General features: G+C 41.0%; 2 protein-coding genes across 9 annotated transcripts in view; both read left to right on the top strand.

The window, feature by feature from the left end:
- Positions 1-26,466, top strand: part of Spn (protein phosphatase 1 regulatory subunit spinophilin) — a 61,557-nt gene that overhangs the window by 22,100 nt on the left and 12,991 nt on the right. For 7 of the 8 annotated variants that reach the window (XM_017167460.3, XM_070285430.1, XM_017167465.3 and 4 more), the window contains exons 3-4: positions 844-2,375; positions 16,663-17,770. In XM_017167460.3, the coding sequence (XP_017022949.1) occupies positions 851-2,375; positions 16,663-17,770 (2,633 nt within the window). In that variant the 5' untranslated portion in view covers positions 844-850. Of the gene's footprint in view, positions 1-843; positions 2,376-14,530; positions 14,592-16,662; positions 17,771-26,466 lie in introns of those variants that run through there. The other variant, XM_070285431.1, reaches the window with a different exon arrangement.
- Positions 15,087-16,493, top strand: LOC108075164 (uncharacterized). The gene has a single exon (XM_017167466.3). The coding sequence runs from the start codon at positions 15,191-15,193 to the stop codon at positions 16,397-16,399; it is 1,209 nt and encodes a 402-aa protein (XP_017022955.1). The 5' UTR covers positions 15,087-15,190; the 3' UTR covers positions 16,400-16,493.

Here is a 26,466-nt window from a genome sequence, read left to right as displayed (position 1 = left end):
AAATATTGCTCTCTTAAAGACCGCTGATTGTAGGGCAGCCTGGGGAACCAACCTAGCCCAATACCGTAAATCAATAGCCGATAACGGTAACCATTACCCTATCAGTTCACTCACACACACTCCAACAAATGGCTTTCAATGTCGCACCGACATTCCGCACTCTCACCTCTCCGTGTCTCTCAGGGCCTCTCTCTGCGAAGAAAGCCCACACAGTCTTCCAGCTGGCAATGCCGACCTCTCTTGCCCGCGCCAGTCGCCAAAATACGGAATCTCTGTAAATGTGTTCACTTTTTCGACGACTTTCACACTTCGAACAACATAACATATAGCTTATAGCTTATATAGCTGACGGAGAAGGTAGAGAAGGGCCCAGGCAGCAGCATTACGACGTGCCATCAATGGAGCCTTAATTGTGTTTGATGTGCAGAAAGAAAACAAACAACGCACAACAAAGGAAAATCATAAAAATTCAGCGAAAAAAAAGTAAAGGTGAAAATTGTTGCGAAAGTCAGAGTCAAATCGATGAGTGAGAAAATGGCAAAGGTAACAAAACAAACATTGCAATAAACGTAAATGTAAAACTTTTCCCATCGATTTTATCAGTTATTTTTTTGTGTGTCATTAGGGTGCGGTTAGTGGTAGATAACAGATCTAGATAATGGATATCGCTTCCGAAAATCATATTAAAATCAGTCATTAATTTAAGTGAGCATAGTTTGTAGGAATTTTTGGTATATTTTGTTGGGGAAATAAATTGTTTAAGTAAAATATGTTAACTCTTGCTGATAATATCTTAATGTTTACACATTACTTATAAGATAAATTTCCCCTTTTCTCTTACAGTTCCATTATGGAGAAACCAATGCACCATGCCCCTGCCCCGGCTGCCGTGGGTAAGGTCAGCCAGATAGCCAACATCTTCCAGCGCAAGCCCATTGAGATCCAGCCCGTGGAGCAGCTAAGTGCAGTAGCAGCTGCCCATGCCGCTGCAGCCGCGGCAGCAGCTGCCCATGTCCAAGGAGCCAGGACAGAGTCCCATTCGGCAAGATTCAATAACGCTCGCGCCCTGTTCGAGAAACTAGGCGTTGAGTCCAACTCGAACGTAAGTTCCCGCCTGTTGAGGAGTGGTTCTCGCGAGGATAATCTTTGCGACGGCTCAGATCGTTCATCCTCACGCTCCTCGGATCGTTCTCAATCGCCGCCAAAGCGAAGGACACCCTTTCCTTCTGGGGTTTCGTTGATTCACAACAATAATAACGCCAGCGCTGTGCCTCAAAATGGAGGATCTGCACCAGAACAACGTTTGAGTAACAGCAAATTTATTGTGGAACCAGCGGCGCCAACGTCTCAAGTAGTGCCCACCTCGGCCGTTAAGTACCCTCAGCACAATATATCCCGCTTGAAGTCGGAGGAAGTGACGGCCAGTCCACCGGCGCCAGCCAGCGGTTCGGTGAGCGCCTTGTTTGCCAGTTCTGGTGCGGATAAGCCGGAGAAGCCGGAGCGCAAGTTCAACTCAAGGGAACTGATTGAGAAGCAAAAGAAGTGGACATCGCACTTCACCAAGACAAAGACAACGCGCACTCACAGCGATCTCAATCGTTGCGACATTATACGCACCGTGCCCGGCACAGGACTGATTATGGACAGCGAAAAGGTGACCAAACCGGCAATGGAACCACCACCGTCGCAGTCCCAGGCTCCGCCCAATGCCAGCCCAAATCCGCCGCAGCGATCGCAGGCTCCGCCAGAGATAAAACCCAGGAGTGGGAAGATTGGAAGTCCAGTAAAATCACCGCCACTGCCGCCGATTCCAGCGGCCAAGCCAAAGAATGTGAGTCCGGTGAAGTTTAATCCGGAGCGGCTACGTCAGTCGCCCACAAAGACGGCAAACGATTCACCACCACCGCCGCCAGCCAAATCCGCGGCCGTTACAGCGGCTATGCAACGATCCCTGATGCAGGAGCAGCAGGAGCAGTTGTTGCGAAATGCCAATGATCAGGGTGTGGCGCCCATACCGCCGGAGAAGCCACGCAAAAAGTCCGTAGATCTCATCGAAGACACTCAGCCATTGGCTAACAATTGTTCTACACCGCCCTCGTCCTGCGCCTCTCCCACCAGCTCGTACATTGTGCAGCCGGCCAAGAGGGGATCTATGGATGGTGGACAATCTTCGTATCCCGGTAATGGACTTAGTGGTAGCACCAACTCGGCTGCCTCGGGTTCGCCTGTGGCCAGTGCCTCATCGGGTCCTTCGTCGCCGGTTCACACCGAGGATGAGAAGCAGGAGAACGAGTCCACGGAGAAGTCGGAGATGGAGCATTATCACAGTGGCAGCTACAACAGTGTTCCCAGGCGGCGACGCAGCGAAAATGAAGGTGAGTCTTTTGGAATTTTTGTCTTAAATAAGGGATTATTTTGTATAAAAGGTTAATATTATGGAAATACCTTTAAAGATAGTGTACAGAGATAGTGTAGCTTCCAGGGCTCTAAAAGATATATTTGATTATTTCGTAAAAAAAAAAAAATAAAATCAAAATCAAATTGGCGCCCAACCAAGGCTCAAATAAATTTGGACATGGCAAGACATGATGTCATTTTGCTTTCTAGATTGACAAAAAACTGAACCTTAACTGTCAACTAAATACTTTCTCATGAGAAGCACCTGCAAAAATAAAATTAAAAAGCTGATAACGATTGCCAAACTTTTTAATGAATCATTATTTAAGTTTGTTATAGAGTGCTCAAATGCCTGGAATAAATGTTTACCTATTATCGTCATAACAACTTTGTTGTTTGCTAGTTAAAGAAAATAAATTAAAGGCAAACCTAATTTCCAACTTGCTCCATTTGTGGGCTTTCTTTTTCTTCCGCTCGAGACATACCATAATTGATGTGCCTTTTGACTAAGGAAGGGCCTAAAGGAGGCGGAAAGGCCTGAAGGAGGAGGAGCCGCCAGTCGTCGTCGTCTCAGGTCATTCTCGAACTTCCTACATTTGAAAGTTTTGAACTTTTGTAGCAACGAGTTCAAACACCTTCCAGACATGCGCTTCCAGGTCGACTTCATTGTGTGCTGTTCAGGGGGGCCTCCTGTGTTGTCCTCCACTGGCTACCTCCCTGCCCTCTCCGGCTTATCCCGAGTCGAGCTAAGGCAGGCCAAGCCAGAGCCAAAGCCAAAGCCATTCCATTTCATCGCATCCCACATTCATTACAAGTTTTTCTAAGCGGCGTACAAATCGTGACTTGTGCGCCGCCCCAACTCCGCCTCTTCCAACTGCATACCCTTCCTGGCATTCTCTTCAAAATCCACTCTGTTGCTGTTTATACACAGAGAGAAAATGTTGCTTAATTTTGGAATTTGTTATACCTTCAATTTTGAGTTTGTTTTGATTGCAAGAAGGTTTAAAAAAAAAGCCTGGATTTATATGGTAATTTTTAAGGCAAGTCTTAAACTAAAACCTTGTACATTGATTTATATAATTATTTCCTTATATACTAGGTTTTTTCTTACTCTGTATGCTCTGAAGGCAAATTCCAATATGGGTCAAACACAGCAGGCATATCAAATGCAGCCCCCAACGAGCTACAAAGCTAAGAGAGGGCCCCAGCGACAACAACGGCTCGACAACATTCCAAGCTCCTGCCCTCCACTTCATCCTTCTTCTCCTACTCCTCCTCCTCACCCTCCTTGCGTCTCTCGAGTGCAATGCTCACAATCTGTCGTCGCCCATCTTCATGGTCCGAGGCATCGTTGTCGTCGTCGTCGTCGGCGGCTAGCGTTTTTGCGGATTTTGTTGGGATTCCCACCCTCGACACGCCGGCCGCTTGTCTCTTCCCTGCTCAATGGAGTCCAACATAGGCCTCTTCTAGCAAACGACTCTATGCCATACATAAAATTGTATTAATGCCAGATTAAGAATTCAATGATGCGTTGCACTCGCTTGAGCGCTGAGCGGAGCGCTCCTCCAGTCTTCTGGCTGCCTGCTTTCTTCTTTGCCCATCCTCCTCCAAGCTGCTGATTACAAAATTGGAATTTGCACGCCGCACTTCCGCCAGAGCAGCCTCCAGTTTCTCAGTTCTCAATCTCGGTTTTCCAGTAGAGTCTTCAGGCATGCCAGAGATATTTCTATACTCTATAGCAGGGAGATGTTGTGAGGGTTAGAAGGAAGCTTGGATAAATATAATAAATTAAGTAGCTTAACTTATTATTATCTTAAAATGTCTAAGAAGTATTGTCATCAGTTATTATCCCCTAACTTAACCATCTATCTAAGCCTAGAATCCCTATTTAATATCTAAATAATTAGCTGAATTTATGGCAACTAGAAGTGTCTGGGTTTTCACATTAACATATAGGAAGCACTTTTTGCCGTTTGCCAAAATAAAAATAAATATATTTCAGCTTTTGCAAATACTGGCAGAGTGCCCATTGGGTAATTCTGTTTTGCAAATATTAATTTTTTCACAGATGATAAAGATAATTACCTGAATACTTATACAATACACTTGAAAAGAAAGAGAGTGTTCCCAGATTCGTTCTCCAAGACCCTCATTCCTTGCGTGTTGTCTTAGCTGTCGGAGGGAATAAGTACTCCTCGAGTGCAGCTTCTGCTGCTGCTGCTGATGATTGCTTATCTGCAGATGCGAACTGAGGGAACTCTGGAGTTGAGCTCTTTTTAATTCATAAATGGCAGTGTTGTGTCCATGAAGGGGGGCGTGGCCCACCTTGATTTATTGATTCCATTGCTCTTGATGGACGCCAGAGGAGGAGAAGGCGATGGTGAAGTGCAGGCCATCGCATCGCAATGGAATAAAGTGGATTGGATTATGTGTTCATGTTTGGGGTAGGTTGTGTCTGCTAAAGCTATGCTTTTTTTCCCCTCTGTTTTTTCCATTTATTTGTCTATTTCTGGGGCTCTTTTTTGTGTAGCTCCAACCTAGCACCATTTTTTACGGCATTTTCTTGTCGAATCGCTGACACACAGCACCCGACATATGCTTAGCGCCATCCACATGCAAATTGATGCATTGCACACACAGTCATAAGGCTTTTTGCGTCTTATAAACATTATAAGGCAAGTACAGTAGAGATACGAGAAGAGTAACCTAAAAAAAGGAAATCTTTAAGTAATATTGTCTTAAGAAAATTGACGATATATTTTCTGTACAATTTTCTTTTTGAAAAATTCTTGACAAAGGTTGGTTTGGTTATGTTAATTTTCACTGTACCTGTATATGTAGCTATACCCTTAAAGTCATGTCAGAGTCGACACATGACGAGAACATACGACTGAGTATGAATGAGGCATATAGCCTCATTGGGGGTAAAAAATACAAGAAATAAAGAGGGGCGACGAGCTATAGGAATAGAAACATCGAGTCAAAAACGAAGGCCTAGGCTTCGGTGTGCTTGGCATGGCACATTTTGAATGGCTTGTGCCTCTGCCTGTCACATCCGCGAGTTTATAAATAACAAGAAAAATACTACTCAAGCACTACGACTACGACGCCATACCAGAGTGGGGGTTAATTTCAGGTGGGGGAGAAAAATAGGCACTATAAAAAATTTAATCTACAGAATAGATAAATAATAAATTAAACAAAAATGAATAATAATAAAGACTTTATTTAGACAGATTTTTATGTGAATAATAAAAACTCAGAGATTTTAAATCTCTCCCAATTGTGTCTAAAAGTATGCAATGTAATTTCTAAAAGATTTTTTTTGTATTAGAAAAGTCTGTAGGTATATTAAAAGTTAGTTGATTTTTCGAAACTAATACAAATATTTAAAACCCGTTTAAATATATTTTAAAACAGTTTTAAATTAAATATTTATATTTACAATATTTGTTTTGTACTACATTTTCTTAGACATTCAAATAGAAGTTTTCAAATCCCTTCATAAAAATATCTTGTCTCAGTAAACTGATTAAACAAATATAAATTAAAAAACCTTCTTTTCTCTTAGTGCACACATTATGTATTCCTGATTGTCTATAAATTATGCCTGCCAAAAAGTAGCTTTTGTGTGCTCCACTTTTTATCATCACAATGAAACATTGATGGGCACAAGAAACATATGTCGTCTTGGCATTTTAGGTTAATCCCAAACGGAAAGTATCATTTATCACAAATTAAAACCAATTCAAATATTGACAATTTGTTTGTGAAAAGAAAATTAAAGGGGAGGGTCTTTGTTGAAAATAGGGGGCTTTTCTTCTGGGTCCGCCTGACGCCGTCTACGCCTACGCAAAACAAAACACAAACAAAAAACACACACAAAAGTATACAGACAAAAAGCGCGGGATTTTGCATATGCCCTCGAGGGCTTCACGGCAGGCGAAGCAGACGGAGCCAACGAGACGGCCGACAAGCTGGCATGGGCCGTGGAAGGCGCTTGCAGGCAAAGCATGCTACTGAGAAGGCCGTTCAGAAAGCACCACTCCCCGGTGTTTTGGTGGAGCGAGGAGATCGCGGACCTGCGCCGTAAATGCCACCGCAGCAGAAGATTGATGCAGCGAGCTAGAGGCACCCCGCGCCTTCTTGCGTGCAGCGACCGCTACAAGGCAGCAAGAAAGGAGCTTAAGACTGCCATTAAGAACAGCAAACGAGAATGCTTCCTCAAGCTGTGCGACGCCGCCGAGGAGGATCCATGGGGAGGAGCCTACAGAACGGTAGTAAAGAGGCTTAATGCGGGTGGCTGTGCCCCAACCGACCCGGCGACGCTGGAGAGGATAGTTGGCTCCCTGTTCCCGAGCGGTCGGCAGGTCTTGATCTGCCCCAGCACCGAGTTGGGCGACATCCGTTGGGTCACGGAAGCTGAGGTTCTCCTTGCCGGTAGAAGCCTGAAGCCCAAGAAGGCTCCGGGGCCAGACGCGATTCCGAGTAGAGCAACCAAGTTGACTCTATCGCTGCTGACGTCCGAAGTTGCCGGCCTGTTCAACAAGTGCCTTCTGGAGGGGACGTTCCCCGACAGATGGAAAAGGCAACGTCTGCTTCTGCTGCCCAAGCCAGGCAAGCCACCAGGAGAAGCATCGTCCTACAGACCGATCTGCCTGCTGGACTCGATCGGCAAGGTGTTCGAAAGGGTGATCTCAACCCGGCTGAGCCAAGCTATCGAAGCCGCTGGTGGACTCTCCCCGGAGCAATATGGCTTCACGAAGGGGAAGTCTACGCTGGACGCCATTGCAAAGGTAGTCAAATTGGCGCAGGATGCCATTGCCGGAACCAGGTGGAAAGGAGGAAGCAAGTCCTACTGCCTGGTGGTCACCCTGGACATCAGGAATGCCTTTAACTCGGCAGACTGGAGCCGTACGCTAGAGTCCCTGAGGAACTTTAACGTCCCTGGGTACTTGCTGAACGTAGCTCACAGCTACTTCAGCAACAGGGTACTCTTGTTGGACACGAGCATGGGTCCCAAAGAGCACAACGTCTCAGCCGGAGTCCCGCAGGGCTCTGTCCTGGGTCCTCTCCTTTGGAACGCAATGTACGACGGCGTGCTGAGGCTTCCGATGCCAGTCAGCACCAACCTGGTTGGATTTGCGGACGACGTCGCTATAGTGGTGGTAGCAAAGGAGCTAGCATCTGTGGAGGCGCGCGCGGACACGGCCATCCAAGCCGTAGAGTCGTGGCTGGCGGTTGCAGGTCTGGAGTTGGCGGCCCACAAGACGGAAGCGGTCCTAATCTCGAGTCGGAAGGCGGTGGAGACTGCTAGCGTGCTGGTTGGAGGGACGAGGATCCGGTCGCAGAGGGCGATCAAGTACCTGGGCGTTATCATCGACACCCGGCTGTCCTTCAAGGAGCACCTGGAGTACGTCCACCAAAAGGCTAGCGGCACGGCTGGAGCGCTCTCCAGGATGCTGCCGAACACTAGAGGTCCAAGGCAGTACACGAGGAAACTCCTCTCATCGGTGGTGACCGCGCAGATCCTGTATGCGGCACCAGTTTGGGCTGAAGCTATTTCGGTCAAAAGCTACATGCGAGGAGTGGAGGCGACTTACCGGCTATGTGCCATCCGGATCGCATGCTCGTTCCGGACAATTTCGGAGGACGCGGCACTAGTGATCGCAGGGCAAGTCCCACTGACGGAGCTCATTAGGGAGAGGAAGGAGATCTCCGAATCCCTACAGGACAGGCGATTACCACAGTCCTACGCTGAGGTGAAGCATACCGCTAGAAGAAGGAGCATGGAGAACTGGCAAGCTCGATGGGACTCTTCTCCGAAAGGCCGGTGGACGCACAGGCTCATCCCAGACCTAGCGCGATGGGTTGAAAGGGCGCATGGCCAGGTGAGTTTTTACCTCAGCCAGGTGCTTAGTGGCCACGGATGCTTCCGCCAGTACCTGAAGCGCTTTGGCCACGAGGCGGAAGACTGGTGCCCGGAGTGCGGCTCCGGCATAGTGGAGGATGCGCACCACGTTCTCTTCGAGTGCCGCAGGTTCGGCCTCGAGAGACAGGAACTGGAGGAAGCAGCGGGATCCTCGATTAGCGCCGAAACCTTGGTGCCGAGGATGCTGGAAGACCCAAAAGTTTGGGAAGCGGCAGAAACATTTGCCGCACACGCCATGAAGACCCTCAGAGCGATGGAGCGAAGGCGGAAGGAGCGGCCGGAGTAGGGGCCTCCACGCCCGCGAAGCAATGCCTGGCGGCGGTACCGCACGGCGTGAGCTTCTATTCCCAAGTACCTGTTCCGTCTTGTCCTAGTTGTAACTTTAAGTGTATTATAGTTGATTAGTATTGTAAGATGGAATAAAAATAATTGGAATACAAAAAAAAAAACAGACAAAAAGCCGGCAAATACCAACAAAAGCGGAGGAAAACAATTGCATTTTCCGGCTCTCTTCTCTCTCTCTTTGCAGAATTGGCAAGATTCTCCCTAAATTCTCCTCTCTCTCTTTGCAGAAAAGCTTTTCCCTGAAAACATTTCTAGCCAATGCACAAACCCTGGCCAGCAAGAGCTTCGGCTGCTCAACGCCAGGTGGCGCCAGTTCGACACTTTTTCAAAACATATTTTCTGGTCGAGCAATTTGCAGAAGATTTTCTATGCTTTTCCCCCCAGAGTTCAATGATCCTTGGTTTAAATGAAAGAGACGCGTGGGTTTTTGACAGCCACTTGCCGACAATTTTCTTCACTTTTTTTTCCCGCATTTCCCCCGCATAGTTTGACCACCCAACATCATCGCCGTTGTCGTCGTCGCCGTAGCCGTCTTCTTATGTTGCTTTTTTCTTCAATTTTCCGCCTTCTTTTCACGCCAAAACTGATGACGTCCATTGCGAAAATGAGTTGAAATAAAAATATATCAGAAAATCTCCAAGGCGACACATTTTGTCAGCGAGGAAATTCTTTAGAAATCACTCAAAGTTTACCTTTAAAAAATAAACTCACAATGCAAACGTAAAATTGATTTGCAGCCGTTGTTCGTTTATGTTGAACTTTTGCGCCATAAAAATGGTGTTTTTATAGTATTTTTTGTATTGGACAAAAATTACACTAGACTACATATAATAAAAAAATAAAAAAAAATAAATAAATATGTAAACTAAAAAAAAACTCAATCAAGAAATCTATAAATGAATACATTCCAGAAAATTATAGCCTGAAAAATAAATATTATATTATTATTTGCCTTTAAATTATCACGTTTTTAAAACAAGAAAAAATTCTAAAAATTTAATTTTCAAAGAAATTGTTGTATTGTTTTATTTTTAATTAACTTCAATTCTACAACTAACAAAAAACTAATTTTTTACATCCCTAAAAAAAAAAAAACATCCTACAATCTATTAGGAATTATATTATTAAAAAATATTTCACGTTAGCTAGTGTAAATGCTCCATAGAAAAAAAAAATTATAGACACGATTTTCCTTCAGCCAAATTTTTGTGTTCTCTCAGCTATTTTGAGTTAATTTTATAATTAGACAGACGCGACTATCACTAACCAAAGATTTTTCCGTCTCGACACTTGACTGATTCCCTAGATATTTTTCCCGCCATTAGAATTTCTGGCCTTTCCCAACATTTCATTTTGGCGGATTTTGCAATCTGGCAGCTTGACAAGTGGCGGCCCTCGAAAGCGATCCGAAATACCCTGTGAGAAGCATCCATGACAAACGGAACTTGGCTGCCACATGTCTGGCCCCAAAAAACGTCGCAACAGACAGATAGATATATAGAGAGAGGGAGAGATCTCCGATCTCTCAAATCTCCCAGCTATATACCCATTTTCTCTCGGTTCTCTGAGCGATGCTGAAAAAGCGAAAAACCGAATAAGCGATTTTCAGCCGGCCAGCCTGATCTTTTCTCAGTTGATGTCGCGTTGATAAGCGGACAAGAACTTTCGCAATAAAAATTCGAAATATAAAAAAAAAGAAACCCGATTTCAAGGCGCGCGTAATCATAAGAATTCCCAAAACACAAACATAATTACATAGAGTAAAAATTAAAAATTAAAACATAAACCAAGACACTGTGAAACCGTGCAAATCAAAACAAATTATTCGTCGCACGTTGGCCCCGTTCAATGAAGAAAACATATATAGTAACCATGAGCTTGGGGCGTGATTATTTTTTTTTGGTGTGGGTTCTACATTTGGATTTTTATTTCGATTTTCTAGGGGCACGTGAGGTCCAAGTTTTGGTTTATTTTTTGCACCCTTGGTTGGATGCTGATAACAGATCCTCGCTCTCCATGGTGTCTGGATGAGACTCGAATTGTTTGGTGAGGTCTGGCTTTTTCTTGTCAGTTTGGATCTTAACCTCCAGCTTTAAGGTTGTTGGATGGGCCGCTCCTCCTTTTTCAGTCTGTAAATTTTTTAGTAAAAAAGTGCAGCCGAGATTTTAAAGCGAGAAGAAGAAGGTTTGTTAGTGTTCCGCATTGCATAATTGATTTGAACCCAAAAATTAAATTGCAAACTGGCCGAGTGACCCTAATTTATGCTGCGTATAAAAGAAGAGTATGGCGGGGAAGACAGAGTTTCGAGTTCAGTGACAGAAAAATAAATTTGAAAAAATATGTAAACAGTTTGAAAATGAACATTTTTAAGCTATAAACAGCTTCCAGCTGTAAAATTATTAAAGTGTACTTAAAATAATATATATTTTTAGTGTTTATTCTGTAATTTCTTCTGGCTTACAGTTTTTTCAAAGTATTTTTAAAGGAAACGGAAAGATCAGTGCCTAAAAAGATTCACAACATTTTATAAGATATTAAATTAAATCATAAAATATATAGCAAAAGTATAAAATTTCAAGGATATATTCCTTTAGCTTCTTTTGAAGTTCAAACTTCTACTTATTTTCCTTTGTTTTCAATTTAAAATCCCAAGCTGTTTCTTTATTAAAAAATGAGTAGAGTTTCATCTAAAGACACACAACATCTGTCCAGTTGTAAGAAATCTCTTGGATACCTCAAAAAATATGGATAATTTCTGCAATTCTTCGGTCTTTGTTTCTTTCAAAGTTCAGCGAACTGCATTTTGTGTTGCTGCGGCGACAAACAAAATATCCGAAGAATGCATTTTCACATGTGTGGCAGAGTTTTCTTTTTTTATTTATTTGTCTTGGCTTGGCAACAACGGAAAAGAAACAATGTTGGCATTGTCTAGAACCAAATGTTTAAAGTTTATTTGACTCTTTTATTTTTTATTTTTTGTATATCTTTAGATATTTGTCTGACACTTTTGCTTTACTTCCTGCTCTCCTTTCGCCGAGTTTATTTTCAAATTTTAAACGAAGAGCAGCAAAGAATTTTTGCACTTGTCATGTGTTTGCCATTCAGTGTGAGGTTGTAAAATATTTCAGTGTGATAGTTTTCCTTTTCGTTTTTATTATATTATTTTTGTGTGTTTGCTTCTTGGCCTGTTGCTGCTGGATAAAGGAATGTGGCTAAAAGAAATTCCTTTTCGTGTCTTTCTCGCATTGAGATATATATTTTCCTTGTGACATTCAAGAAAAAGCTATGAAATGTCCTTTGGCTTTCCAAGGATTAACTTGAAAGGCGTACAGTTATATCTCATTCAGCTAAAGGAAATATTTTTGAGTATATTTTAAATTTATTTTTATTAAGGTTAAAGGATTTATTTTATTTGGTTGTTGTTTTTATAAATAAAAGGAGTTGTTGGTCATTTTTTTAGAGGCAAGACCAGCTAATATTTATTTAAATTGGAAAGTATTTACTTAGCTTATATTTGTGTGAAATATAAAACTTCCTATGCATTTTATTGGTTTTAAAAAATATTTGCATACCTAAAAGTGCTGCAGGATAAGGAATATGCCAAATATTCTGTCTAAAAAAAATATGAAAAATGTCCTTAATGAAATTGTGTGACAGTTTCTTGTTTACTAAATCTATACTAGTTGCCTTGGGCTAAGAAAATGTCTTTAAATATTTATCAACATGATATAGCAAGGCATACCATTTTATTTTGGTCTAAAATTTGAAATATTTGCTCGGTTTATTTTTGCTTTTAATGAATTTCCAGGAGAAGCTAAGCCGCCTGGTCAGCTATTTTGTGGTTCCCCCTTTATTTTGGTCACAGAGACTCAAGGGGAGACAAGACTCCTTTTGTTTTTCGAGGCTTCCTTGCCTTTTGCCTTTCATTATGCATATCTGCATCGTCAGGACTTTTGGGAAGTTGACCCAACAACCACTAGAACACACAGATGATGCCGACTTACTATATCATCACATGCTGCGGCTCGTCGGTCTGTCTTCCTTTATCTTTCCCAGACTGCCTTTTTGGCACATTTTTGGACAGCAACTTCCGTTTTTTGTCTTGACATTTTCTTCGTTTATCCCCTTTTTATTCTCTTGTTTTTTTATTTTTAGCCATGCTTTAGGTTTTTCTAATTTTCTGTTGCTTTGTTGTGGTTGCTCAAACAATTATTTCTGCATTTTCATGTGCAAATTTTCCATGATTTTTTGCAGCTGTAGAGTCAGCAGCCAAAGTGAAAAGCAAGTGCCTCCCCCCATTTTCCCCCCACTTTTGTTACATTCATTTATTTAACACAAATTGATTTCTCCGCCTTTGATTCATTGAAAGCATTTGATGCATTTTTTTGTTGTTTCCTCATGGCTTCAATTACTGGGAAAAACGAAAACTTATTTATAAACCTTGATTTATATGCAACTTTTACGTGCCATTTCTCTTTCTGATTTTTCATTCCATTTTCCATTTGTGTTACGCTTCACATTAATTGTCTTTTGTTTGTTTTTATTTTTGTTTCAGTTTTCGGTTCTCTTGTTGTATTATATTATTTTCTTTTTTTATTTGCACAGCATTTATTTTTGGCCTGGTTTTTCATTAATTTTCGCATCTCATTATACAATACACATACACACACACACACACACACATATACTACTTGGGTGTGATTTTCTTTTCCCCTTCGATTTATCATCGATTTCAATTGTGTTTGTTTATGTGGCGACCTTCGGAATTTTTGGCTTGGGGGGTTGATGGGGTTGGTTGGATCTCATCAAGTTTATTTACTTGAACCGAAACAGAAATTACACATACGCCGCATCGGCCTTGGTATCTGCCTCCATCCTCTTCTCTCACCGGATTCTCGCATTAAGTATTCATGCAGCTCTTAATTAAAAGCGCACGCATGTCTAATTGGCATTAAGCATACGCCAGGGTGCACTTGACCAGAGCCAACTGACAGGGCCAGGAGGGGTTAGGCTCTCTCTGCACTCCGAGGTCGGGACTCGGGACTCGGGAGTCCGATTACGGACCTGTGGTCAACAGAATACAGCCAAAATCCTGTCTTTGTTATCACATTGTGGCGGCTGGTTGAATGGTTCGCCTCTTTACTAGGAAATGCTTTCTGGCTTCTCGCTTGGGATTTGTGCCTGAAAATTTGGCAAGGCAACATTTGGGTATTAGCAGGCTTATGTTCAACTGATTATCATGATAGTTTGCCTTTTTGAGGCTTTCTTTCAAGAGATAATGCTTGCAATTTTGACTGTTAACCTTTTATTTTGAGTTTGGAATTTCGGGAAATTAAATTTCGATTGTATTTAACCATTAAAATTGTCTTAAAAATAGGGGGAAAGTAAAAGTAAAGACTTGTATGATGATAGTTTTTCTTTTTTTAAGGCTTTTCTTTAATGAATATGATGATGGTTTGAAAATATGACAATTGACAAGTTAAGCCTTTAGTTTGGACTTTAGAATTCTACAAAATTTAATTTCGATTGTTTAACCATTTAAATTGGTCTAAAAATAGAGAAATGTTAAAGTAAATCCTTCTAAAATTCCACTTTTTGAATGGAAAACCTTGCAAAATCCACAAGAATATAAGAAAATCATTCTTTAAACTTGTTAAGTACAACAACTTCTTCAAATCTTCTTAGTTTTCTTACAAAAAACCTATTTAAACTCATGGTTACTATATAAAAAAGAGCTGCCACCGTTTAAGAATATTTTATGGTTACTTAATCATATTATTATCTAATAAAAGTTCCATAAAAAACCCCATTTAGTGAACACACAACAACATGTGTAACTCAAAACATTAAAAATAGTGATAAAAGTGTAGAAGAAAAATGTGTCTTAGTTTGCGGAAACTTTGTCAAGCCTGTCGAGGTTGGTAGCAGAGACTCCCCTTAATAATAAGATCTATAAATAAAATACATTAAAAACTAAACAAACTAAATATATTTGAAAATAACTTTGGAATTCCACTAATCCAAGACTATGATAATTGGCAAACTAACAAACACTTCTAAGACATTCCACAGCCTCCACGCTTGGCAAATTTAAAAAGAAAATGTGCTAGCCTCTTCACTAAAAAAAAAAGACAGCCCCTAAGGTCCAAGCACACACACATATATATATTGTATATATACAAATGTCTCCTTATATATCTTCTATATTTATTGCGTGCGTTGACAGCTTTAGCTTCTGCACCGAAAATAGTCGCACAAAAACAAAAAATAAATAGAACTTTGCGATTAGCTCTGAACCATTAAAGATTTCACTCGTGAGTTCCCTGGCCAATTTGTGTATAAATAAATAAATTAGGGATATAGAAAATAATGGCGGGAACGATTAATTAAACAATTCATTGAAAGTGTCAAAATATATACTTTTGTGTGAGTCAACCTTTTGACACTTTTGGGCAAAATTATGCTCAGTTCAAAATTTAAAATCGCCAAATAAAATATATAAAATATAATACCAAGATGTACATGCAAGCTGAGCAGAAGAGAAAGGGCGCTGGTAGCCACGGTAGCCACGCTAGCTTACTGCAGAATTATTACGGTGTTGGAACCCATGCCCGGAAGACCTCAAGTCGCCAGAGAGTCAGGAAAAATCAGCCGAAGCCTGTCCAGAAGATAGCTGCCCCTAAACCACAACCAGTGGCAAAACCAGTGACCAAACCAGTGGCCAAACCAGTGGAGGAGGAGGAAGATCATGATGAAAACATTGCCATGCTTTCCAATGATTTTATCCTGATGCTGGACTGCTCGCCACAGCCGGACGAGGTCTTTTGTCACGAGTCGAGAGAGCTGGGGCTGGCTTGCATGTGGCTCAATAAGATGATCTCTTGGCGCTGCAATACACTTTATGATCTGCGCATGCGAAACGCCTACATGAGTCACCTGATAGTCTGCTTGAACCGGAGGCAGCTAACGGGCATCTTTAGAGAGCCACCACCACAGGAGTTGGTCTGGGTGGACTTTGAGGAGAGGAGCAGCAACCTTCACCCGCCGCCGCTGGTGGTGAATCCCATGGCCCTGGCCTGTACTGCCTGGATGCAGGGAACACTATCGAATTCGTGTCCCTTACCCTGCTGTAGCAAGAGCTTAGGCTCAGCTTCTCGTCCGCCCTGCCATTGTGGTGGTCCAAATGTTTCAGGCTCTTGCTGCTCAAACCATCGTCACTTAGGTGGAAGCATAATCCCTAATCCCCTAATGGAGACCTCCACCGATGACAAGGAGATTCAAGAAATATTGTCCGTTAAGAGAGTTTACTCCTCTTGCGGTAGCCAACGCAGTTTACGCCAAACTCGCTCTCAATCCTCGCCAGGTCGTCTAACGCCCAGTAAGGCAAAAGCCAATTCCTTTATAAAATCTGAGGAACCAAAGGACAGCCCAAAGGGGGACCCTTCATCTTTAAGCCAAGAACAGGCTGAAGCTGTTCGGGAAAATATGCTCAAGTTGTTACTAATCATCAAGAAAGAGTTGAGTGGTGATCAGGGTGTGGAGTGGAACCAGTACTTGGAGACGGAACTAAGACGATATCGGGATTTTGCCGAAGAGCACAAAGACGAAGATGATGATTGGGTGGCTTGCAAGGATCAGAAATCGGAGCGATTTTATCTGCTTCTCAATATGCAAAAGGATCTTGTGAGGATGCTGATTGAAGAGGGCGTAAAGATTCCAAATTAATTCGGGTTTTTCAATTTAAATTTTACAAAAAGACAAAGAATTTTGTAGAAAAATTTTTAAAGAATTATAAAACTTAATAAATAATTAAGATACATTTGGGATTTTGCATTATATGAATTTATAGGAGATTATTAATTAAAACAAAAATAATTAAAATACTTAAAAACCATCCGAAAACAAATATTTTAACACATTTAATATATAATATCTTATATATTTTTAATAACTTGCTTTAATTAAATCCTCCCTCTCTTCTCTTTTAGGTCGCAAATCTGTGGACGAATCTCCCGCATTGGCCAGCTCCCAACAGCAGCAGCAACATTCCATTCCTGGCTCCGCCACCGGATCACCCCAACGTGTGGTGGCCAACAAGCGGAGCAGCATTACGGTCAATATGCCAGCCGCTGGTCTTGGCCAGAGGCCGCCCAGCATTATCTCGACCACCAGCCAGGACGAGGGTGGCTTCAACGAAACCACTCCAGAGCTAAAGGCCAAATTGCAGCCAGCCTACGACCAGACGGAGACAGAGCTCCCACATAGCCTGAACTACGTGGACGTGGGCTATCGCCTCAATCCTGACGGCAGCGAGAGTCGCGAGGTCTACGGATCCGAGGCGGAGTTGTATGACACCGCCAAGGTCACTGATATGCAGCGGAAGTTCCATGGAGCCAATGGCTTTGGCCAGGAGTCGAGCACGGTGTATGCAATCATCAAAACGGATGTGCCGGATGCCAACCAGCAGCAGCCGGTGGCTCCCTCGCGTACAGTTCACCTGCAACAATCGCCTACGTCCTCGAGCGTGGAGGGTTCTCCCTTGCATCGTGGTGTTTATAGCTCCCCGCCTGTGGGTGTAGTTTCGCCCATAAGGCGACGCAATAGCAGCAATCAGGATCAGAGTGTGGGCAGTGCCAAGTCCACGCCACCCATTTCACCAGCCAGATCGGCACTGGTCAAGGGCATAGCTCCCATTGCCTCCATTGATGCGCACGAAGAAGAGGAACTCGATCTCGATGAGGAGGAAGAGGAGGACGAACACTTGGCAGTGGAATATGTGGAGGTAATTGAGCTAGAGGAGGAGGAAGCTCCAATTCTGCCAGAACGTCGTGCACCCGCACAGGGTGCCCTGGAGCTGCAGGACTTGGAGTATGCAGACACAAGCGCCGGTGAGGATGAGGAGGATATACTCAATCACTTGAAGGGCAGCGATATACTGGATGTGGAGCTAATAGACGACGTTGTCGATGAGGTGATCAGCAAGGTCCAAGCGAAGCACAGCGTGGCCAGCGCAGCTCCAGCAGCGGCAATTCCTCGGGATGATAGCCTGCCAGATGCCATGACTGCCGCCGAAGCCGAACGACTGTTGAGCTCAAGGTGAGTTATATATATTATATATTTATAAAAATAATGCCTGATTTATGTCTTGATGTTATAAGCATGTTTTTGTATTTGTTCTGCTATTTAATTTTTAATTATTAGTTAGTAGTAAAACATATTAAATATTTATTTTAAATTCTAAAATAGAACCTATCTGAGTGCATTACATTTATGTATTTTTAATTAATTTTTTTAAAGAAGCCTAACTTCTACTCTAAGGTAGTGCATGTAGTACAAACTTTTCTTTTATTTGTAGATATATTTTTTATTATTTAAAATATTTATTTATCTAAAGAAATACCCATATACCATACCATTTGCCTTGATAATATCCAAGACTGAAACTCCAATGATATATATTTTTAAATAACTACCTGAAGTTAAACTTTGATTCATACAAATCCAATTACCTTCCTGTTTTATCAACAATTTTAAATGAGTTTTTATGGGTTACCCAAATACAAAATATATTTCCAATTCAAACAAATTCCGTCAACCTTAAAATTTCCCTCGAAAATCACTAGCCAGCTTCTTTGCTTTGTTGACTTTCAAACCACTATCTCATTAGCATACTATTTATTATTTCTATCCAATAATTTAAATTAAATCCAAGGTATTGCATCTCAGACTCTGATAAGAAGCAGCCTCAGCTCACATTCAATCCCTCTTTTACGCTGGATACCCAGGGTCGTAGCAAGTGAATAGAGCTCACATATTGAGCAAATATTTACATTTTGCCACATCCTCTCTGTGCGGACTCCTTTGCTCTCCCAGTTTTCCTATTCATCATCGGCTTTGCCACCTTTCAGCGCCAGCTTTGTTGTAATTGTAAGCTAATCTGTCGCTTGTCAACTCCTGGATGCCACTACCAAGGTCCATCCAGAGTCAGTTCCGCCTCAGACTTTGACTACGTCTCCGCCCGGAAGTATCGGCTCTGAAGGAATGTGGCAAGAGAGAGGGAGATAAAGAGGATCTCTGCCTTGTGAGTCCTTGTCATTGTGCAACCGAGTAGTTGGTGTAAGCTGAAAGCCACTTTAAGCTGCCAAACTTGTTCAACTATTCCACAAAACAGCCATCGGAACTGGCTTAGGTCTTTAAGTCATCAATTGTAATTTTGTAATGACTTTAGGATAATGAAAGGGTACCTTTTGAAGGGGTTTCTAACATGAAACCTATCTTAGGTTGGGTTTTCTTAGTCTGTCATAGGAAATAGGGCTATGGAACTATTACTAGAAGCTTTAAAAGATTTTAATCAAGAATACACTTTATTAGATATTTAACAATTTTTGATTATTTTTTTTAAGGAATCCCAGTAATCCCAGATAAGCTTACATAAATTATTTAAATTAAAAGCCTTAACCTTACCCCTTAAATATATTTTCTTCCTTAAAACTTACCTCACCTTTTTTGGCATCTCTGACCCACAGTCTGCAGGTGTGTTATTCTTTTCAGTTAAAGGGTTTTGGTGTGCGGGGCTTTAAGTATCTAGATTTTCGCAGTCATTTATTCTTGGCCTGGCTTTCTGCGAGCGATTCGTGGCTGCTCCCCAACAGAATTGACTTGCCATTGATTTATTGTGTGTACACCGAGCGGAAGAAGAGGGAATACCGGGGGAAAACCTCACACGAATCCCTTGCCAGTATTAAAATGCAATTTTCAAACGATTTCCCTACCTTCTCCCAGAGACGTACCCATTTCAATCGTTATAGTTTTCCATAGAGCTCGCCATTTTCCGCTTATTTACGCTCGTTCTTCGACGCTTTTTTTTTGTTTTTTTGGGCAATTTATTATGAGCCATTACCCGGAATTACGTTCGTAGTCTTTCCCTTGCCATCGTCCTGGTCGTGGAATTTCCGCGTTTCGCACGCAAATAACCAATTTCTTTTTTAGCCGCGGAAAAAATTACACTTAACCGTGGTTTCTTTTGCCAATATATACCAAGCTCGTAACGTATGCGAGTGCCTTTCGCCTGCTGCATACGTCAATTAGTCGAGTCGCTTTTTCCCTGTTGTCCTTTTTATTTGCACACACGAAAAGTACACTCATTTTGGAGTGGAAAAGTCTCAGGGAGAGCTACGTAGCTACGATTTTCCACTCGGTTTTCAACGCTCTCTCTCTTTCGCTCGCTCGGTCGCGTGCATTTTCCACTCGGCTTTCTACGTTTTCCGCTCCGTGCTGCGTGTGTCCTGTGCAGTTTTGTCCTGCAGTTTCGTTGCCACTCGACACGAATCACATGCCCGCCGCTCGTTCATCCTGTCGCATGGCTGGAAAATTGTTACGCTACCGAAAATAGAAAGGCAAAAACCGAAAATCGAAAACGGCAAAAAGAAAAACGGGGAAAATTCCACGCGCGCGAAATGAAATCCGTTTTTCCGTTGCAAAAATAAACCTGACAAAAGGAAAAACGCACGAGGCAATCTCTTCTCCGTTGAACATCGTTTTAATTAACATTTTCGGTGCTCTCGCGAAGAGTTCAGGAAATAAGTTTTAATTAAACTTTAAGACTGTGTAGCTGACAGAAGGAAGAAATAAGTGTCAACATCCATTGGCCGCGTCTTTTTTGGTAGGTGGAAAATATTATTATCAATATTAAATATTTGCTGCCAATGTGGGTTATTTTTCTTGCTTGATTTTTGGCTCCTACGAAAGACATTTTCACTGGCACATTTGTGTTTTTAAATTTAAAAGGATATTGTCAAGATTTGTATTGCTTTTTCAGACCAAATGGAGTTTCATTTTCTGGAAGTTACATTGAATTTGAAATATTTACACAAGATTTTGAGTTTGTGTTTTTAAATTTACAATAAAATTGTATAGATTTTTCTAATTTTTTTAGTTTACAAAATCGTCTGGTATTTAATTTCCTGAATGTTACATTGAATATTTAATTTCATTGAATTTTAAGTTCATTTTAAGTAATCAAAATGTATTACTTTTATTTATTTTCAATACATTTTACCATACACTTCATCAAAACCCTAATTTAATGTTGGTTTTTTATTTCCTAAATATTTTTCAAAGCTCCCAAAATAATATGAATATAAAATGCTTATCAAAATATTATCAATAAAGCCCACCCAAGTTCCCATTTATTTTTCCGCCATATTTTCACCTAAGTTCCCATTTATTTTTCCGCCATATTTTCACCTTTGCTGATGACATTTTCCTGCACTCAATGATGATGACGAAGGGCTGTCATTGCGAGTACATATCCGGTGTTCCTTATGGCTGGCATTATCAGTGCCTTGTTGGTATTTAATTAGACAACTGTCGTGTGTCGCTGGAATCGCACACACGAGCCTCGTTAGTGGCCAGTTTCAGTTTCTGCTCCATTCCCGTCCGAAGCCCTGTCAATGGGCTTACTTACAGCCCAATTCTGGCACATTTCTCCAACTCCCTTCGTAGATTTCGCCATTAACAACTCCCCGGCATATGTATTAATGGCACATTTTGTCAGGCGAGAGAGAGGGAAAGGTAGGAGGTAGGAGGTAGAAGTGGATCCTGAGGATGATTTGTTCGCCGACAGCATTTGATTGGACGCTTTTGTGGTTGGGACATTGAATGCATTTCAAAGATATTGCATTTGAGGCTTTTGCGGTCCAATTGTCAAATATTGTTTGAAGGGACTCCAAGGCGATTACTGTTAATTACACTAATTCGACAATTTGCCACCAAGGTCTTTAATTAGTTTTTTTTTGCCCATGCATTTAACTTGGTTTATTTACATTAAGATTAAGCTGAGAAAATGGTATTTAATTAGGGTAGACATTTATGAAATTGGGCTTAAATTGGTCTTTAATATTTGCTGTCATAAATCATAGCGATTGACACAAGTCTATAAAGTTTTATATAAACAAATATAAATATAAATATTAATAGTTTTTATATCAAACAAAAATCTAGCCAACTTTCCCATTATTAATATTTAATCATTGGCTTTTAAATATGATAAAGCCTGGCATTTGATTGCATATTTTAAATAAATTAAAAAGAAAAATATTTCCCCCTATAAAAAATATTCCATGATTAGCTTTTAATCACACAAATCCCCCATAGACCTCTCTTGCTTCACACTAAAACTGCGCTTAAAGTGCCACTTTTCTCATTAAATATTTTTAATGAGTTTTTTACTGATTATGCGCAATCTGCTGATGCCGTTGCCTTGGTGTTATGCATTTCATTTTTAGTTTATTCAAATGGAATTTGTGTTAAGTGTAATTTAAGCGCAATCACAAAAAACCAACAAACACCAAGCAGAGAGCTCCTTCATCATCGTCAACATCCTGGCAGACATTGCCAAAAGGCATCAACACACAGGGCGACAAGTGCTAATCGCTCATTTGGCATTCAATATGCTGACGCCACCCCCCTGAACCTACACCCCGCTTTTTCCCTCTTCTGGGTCTTCTGGCTTTTCCCTCTTGGTTTTTTTCTTTTTTTGATAGTAAAAAAGAGCGCAAGGGGTGGGAAATGCATTTCAGTCAAGTTTGCTTTTAGTCTTGGCTGCGCTTTTAAGCTTATTTAAATTGCGGCGGCGACTTAAGCCACAGAGAAAGGGCTAATGCGGTGTGGGGATGATGCTTTTCTAGCGGGTGGGAAAATGGAAATGAAGGGTGCACAATGCACTCTTATGTGGGGCCCATCCCTTATGTGGGGCCCATCCCACATAAGAGTGCATTGTGCAAGTGGTAGCTGTGCGTAGTTAAATTCTACAAGTGTGTCTTTCTTTTATTTAATTAAAATGACAGCAAGGGGAAATGATTAAATGTGGCATTAGCTGAGCGTGGGGTTTTTAATTTAAGAACTTGATACGTTTTCTATAGATTTAATTAATATTCATTTCAAGTTCTACTTGTTTTTATAAGTAGAAACTCTATTTCTCTTTTTTAAATCGATTAATTAATAAAAAAAAAGGAACCTTTAACTCTCTTTGCTCTTAAAAGTTACAATATATTTAAATGTGTCCTTTGTTGCACCCCAAAAATATTCACTACAGTTTTCCCCCTTTAATAAACCCAACCCTCGCAAGAACCAAGTAAAAGTCAAAATCATTCCCCCCAATTACATTCAAGAACCCCTTCATTTGCTGCTGCATAACTTGGCCATAATGATTATTACTCCCCCTCACAATTAACATAACTTAATGAGGGGTTCAAATGTTTCAGATTGTATCTGTTGGTGGAAGAACTTTCATATGGGCTAAAAATGTGAAATAAAGTGAAATAAAATGCATAACTTTACAGAAAAAAATGATGGGAAATTCGCCTGCCAGCGGAGAGAGTGCAAGTTGGTCAACTAATTGAAAAACTTGATGGCCGGCGGGGGAATAAGCTTTCGAATGCAAAATGGAAATTTAAATTCATTTGCAGAGGCCAGCTGGAAAGGGTAGAGAAATACAAATAAAAAAAAAGCTGGGTAGGTCCTGGCAAATCCTACATACTCAGCGTTTCTCGCAAGTGGCAATTGCTTAATGCTCCGCTTTCTGATTCCTGATTTCCGTTCTCGGTTTTCTCTCTTGGACTCTCGGCTTTTGCCCAACTGGGCAGCCCGCAATTTACATAAATTGCAGCAGGGCCGGGCCATGTGTTGATGATGTCCTTGTCGTCCTTGGCCAAAAGTCGGGCCAGCTGCGAGTCCAACTCTCATTTATCTTTCAGCCAAAATGTTTGCGGGGCTCAACAGGAGCCACTGGCTTTTGTGCCTTCTCTTCTCGTTTTTTTTCCCCCCATTTTTGGCAGCCTGCCCAGCTGAGCTTGGCGTTCCCAAAACGTTTGTCCTTGACACGAGTTTTGCACTCTACTTTCTTATCCTTTCCCTACATCTTCTTTTTTTTTGGGTGAGCGGGAGGAGACTTTTTCGGGCAATTTGCTGGTCAATTGTGGACACTTTTTGGCATTGGCCTGTGTAATTGCCGGGTACTTGCGAGCTACAGTTGGGGGAAAAAATCAGTCATAAATTAGTTTGTCTTGCCAGGAAGTCTTTAAAGATATTTTTTGGTTAAAAATTGAGTATAAAATTTAGAATAAAGCGTTTTAAAAGCGTTTTAAAAGCGTTTTAAAAGCGTTTGGAATGAAGTAGCTTTATAAAAAGAATTTTAATTTAAATTTGAAACATTCTATTTCCATTTTATATTTCAAAATCTTGTCATAATGTGTTTTCATTTTAAGAACCTCATATTAAGAATATTTTTACCTACCAAGAACTATAATTTTACTTCTCAATATTTTGAAAAATTTTCCTCAAGTGTCTTGGTTTTTTGTGTCCCTGAAACTGATTGGAGGAGGTTTAACTTCCTTGCATCCTGTTGCCTCAAATTTTTGGATGACTCTAGCCGCTGGCCATTTTCTAGTTAACTTGCTCCCTCTTGCCTTTTTTAAGAGTTTTTCACGATTTTTCCGCTGGCTACCCGCCTTGCAACTTTCCACTTTTGGAGCTTTCTCAATAATAATTTGGTTTTTTTTTTTGCGAACTCCTGTTTTAGGCGGTTCCAACTTTGCCTTCTATTTTCATTTCAGTTCCGGTTCGCCTTTTTGTTGGTTAGCGTTGTTGAACTTTTGCTTTTGACTGCATTTAAAAAAGTTTTCGGTTTCGCGTTTTTAGTGCTAAAATTTCTTGCTTTTTTATTATTTTTGTTGTATTTTTTTTTCTGCTCCTGCTTTTCTCGGGCGTTGTAATCTTATTTGTGTGCTTGGCTTATCGCACGCCCTGTGTCCAGCCCCCTTTATTTTTTTCTACTTTGTTTTCTTTTTTTCTGCCAGTATTTTTATTTTATTTTCATTTGCAACCCTCAATTGCAACAGAAAATGGCAACAAAAATGGGGCTTTTGGGGTGGCGAAAGGAAGTGTGCTGCAAGTGCAACGCAAAAGTTTTTGAAGGCAACTTGGAAATGGAGCACGAATGACGCTTTGGCCCATTTGTTGGTATTTATTTCAATAGTTCTTGAGATACTCTACCTTTTTAGGGGGGAGGTTGATGGGAAATTGTGAGTTTTTAAAAGGATTTTGTGAAAGGGAAAATGTTTTTAATAAATATACTTTGCAAATCGTGGACTATATATGATTTTAAATATTGAAATTCTTTATTGAAAATGATTTTAATTAATTTTTAGCCTTTATTGACATGTAGGGGAAATAATTATATTTATTTAAAAAGTTAATAAACTCCTTAGAAATAAAAATAATTTTATTTAAAGATTTTTAAATACCAATAAAAAAGTTTAACTTACAAAAGATATTTAATTAAAGGTTTTCTCATCCTTAATTTATTTTTAAAATTTTAATCTTAATTTATTGACTCACTACTACTCCAAAAACAATCAAACAAAGTCGAAAAAAAGAAAGTTTAAAAGCACAAAAGTCCACGATTTAAATGCAAAAGAAATAATCTCTTGTAAGAAACTCACCCTCCGCCCAGATAAGAGTGCCCACCCTTCGACTTGTCACATTTTCCAGTTCCATTTCTTTGCCCTTAGCGATTCCTGCAACGTTTGGGTCCACTAATGCTTTCCCCCCCACATCCTCTTCGATGCATAAAAGCAGCTCTCTAACTGCAGGTTTATGGAGGGACACGCAGCACCTTTAGCACTTTGTTTTGCTTTCTGGCACGACTCCTGTTTACTTCGAGTGTAGCTTCTCCCTCGCATAAGTTTCAGTTTGAGGCAAATACTGGAATTTATGTGTGAAGAAGTTTCAGCTAATTCGCAGATAAAGCCCTGGCGATAAAGATAAATAGGTGAAGTCGTACTCTGGTTCTTCCTTCTTTTTTTATACTATAACTTTATATACACACACACACACACAAAGAACCCACGGTGATTGCCAGAAAGTGTGGCATTCACTTAACTCTACTTCACGATTTTGTGCACGCGAAACTTGTTGAAAAAGTTTCCAATTTTAGTTAGCAAGTTATGGAATTTTTTATGGGCAAAAAAAAAATTGTATTTAAAAAACAGTTTCTGTGTACAGAGAGTTCCTCTGTACATATTTGTGTATGCAGAGCACTTAAGTAGTTTGCATCTGGCACACCGCGTTCTGAATGGTCCGGAAAAATAATGTAGGCAACTTTGCGACGAAGCTGATTAAAAGGAGGCAAAGTTTTATTTCATTCACTTTTACCTTACCCCCCCCCACCTGGTGGTGATTCTTCGAGCGTTTAATTACCTCAATTTCCCTCTCAATGGATCACGGACGAGAGTTGTCAAGGGTCTGGAACAGTTTATCGTATTGTCGTGTTGTCATGCCACTTCGAATCGAATGAGTTTTCAATTGAACATTGCTCATACGCCACGGTGACCCCGCTCAGCTGCTCCTGCTGCTGTTGCTGATGCTGTTGTTGATCCTGTTGACATTGTTGTTTCCATTTCTTGTTCATATGCGGGCCACACACACATACTCTCTCTCTCTATAATTGTTGCCAAGTTGTCATTTTCAACATTGTCATCGTTCGAATTTCCCGATTTCCCCTGCATGCATGTCCTTTGTCGTTCGTTATCCTGCGTTTGTGATTTTTCTTTGCTGCATACTTTGGTGCGCACGCAGTAAATATTGTTCCCCAACGACTGATTGTTGTTTCTGTACCCTCTCTCCCCCCCGTCTTGTTGTGGAATTTGTGTTGTGCACACACATGACGTACGTGTTTGCCATGATAAAATGGGTTTTTCGCAATTTTCATAGCCGCTCTCCCTCACAGCCAG

This window comes from Drosophila kikkawai, chromosome 3L (assembly GCF_030179895.1).
Source record: "Drosophila kikkawai strain 14028-0561.14 chromosome 3L, DkikHiC1v2, whole genome shotgun sequence".
Lineage (NCBI taxonomy): Eukaryota > Metazoa > Arthropoda > Insecta > Diptera > Drosophilidae > Drosophila > Drosophila kikkawai.
This window is presented reverse-complemented; position numbering and strand designations above follow the sequence as displayed.

Coding starts and splice junctions, on each gene's coding strand:
- LOC108075164 (XM_017167466.3), top strand. CDS start 15,191: ATGTACATGCAAGCTGAGCAGAAGAGAAAGGGCGCTGGTAGCCACGGT.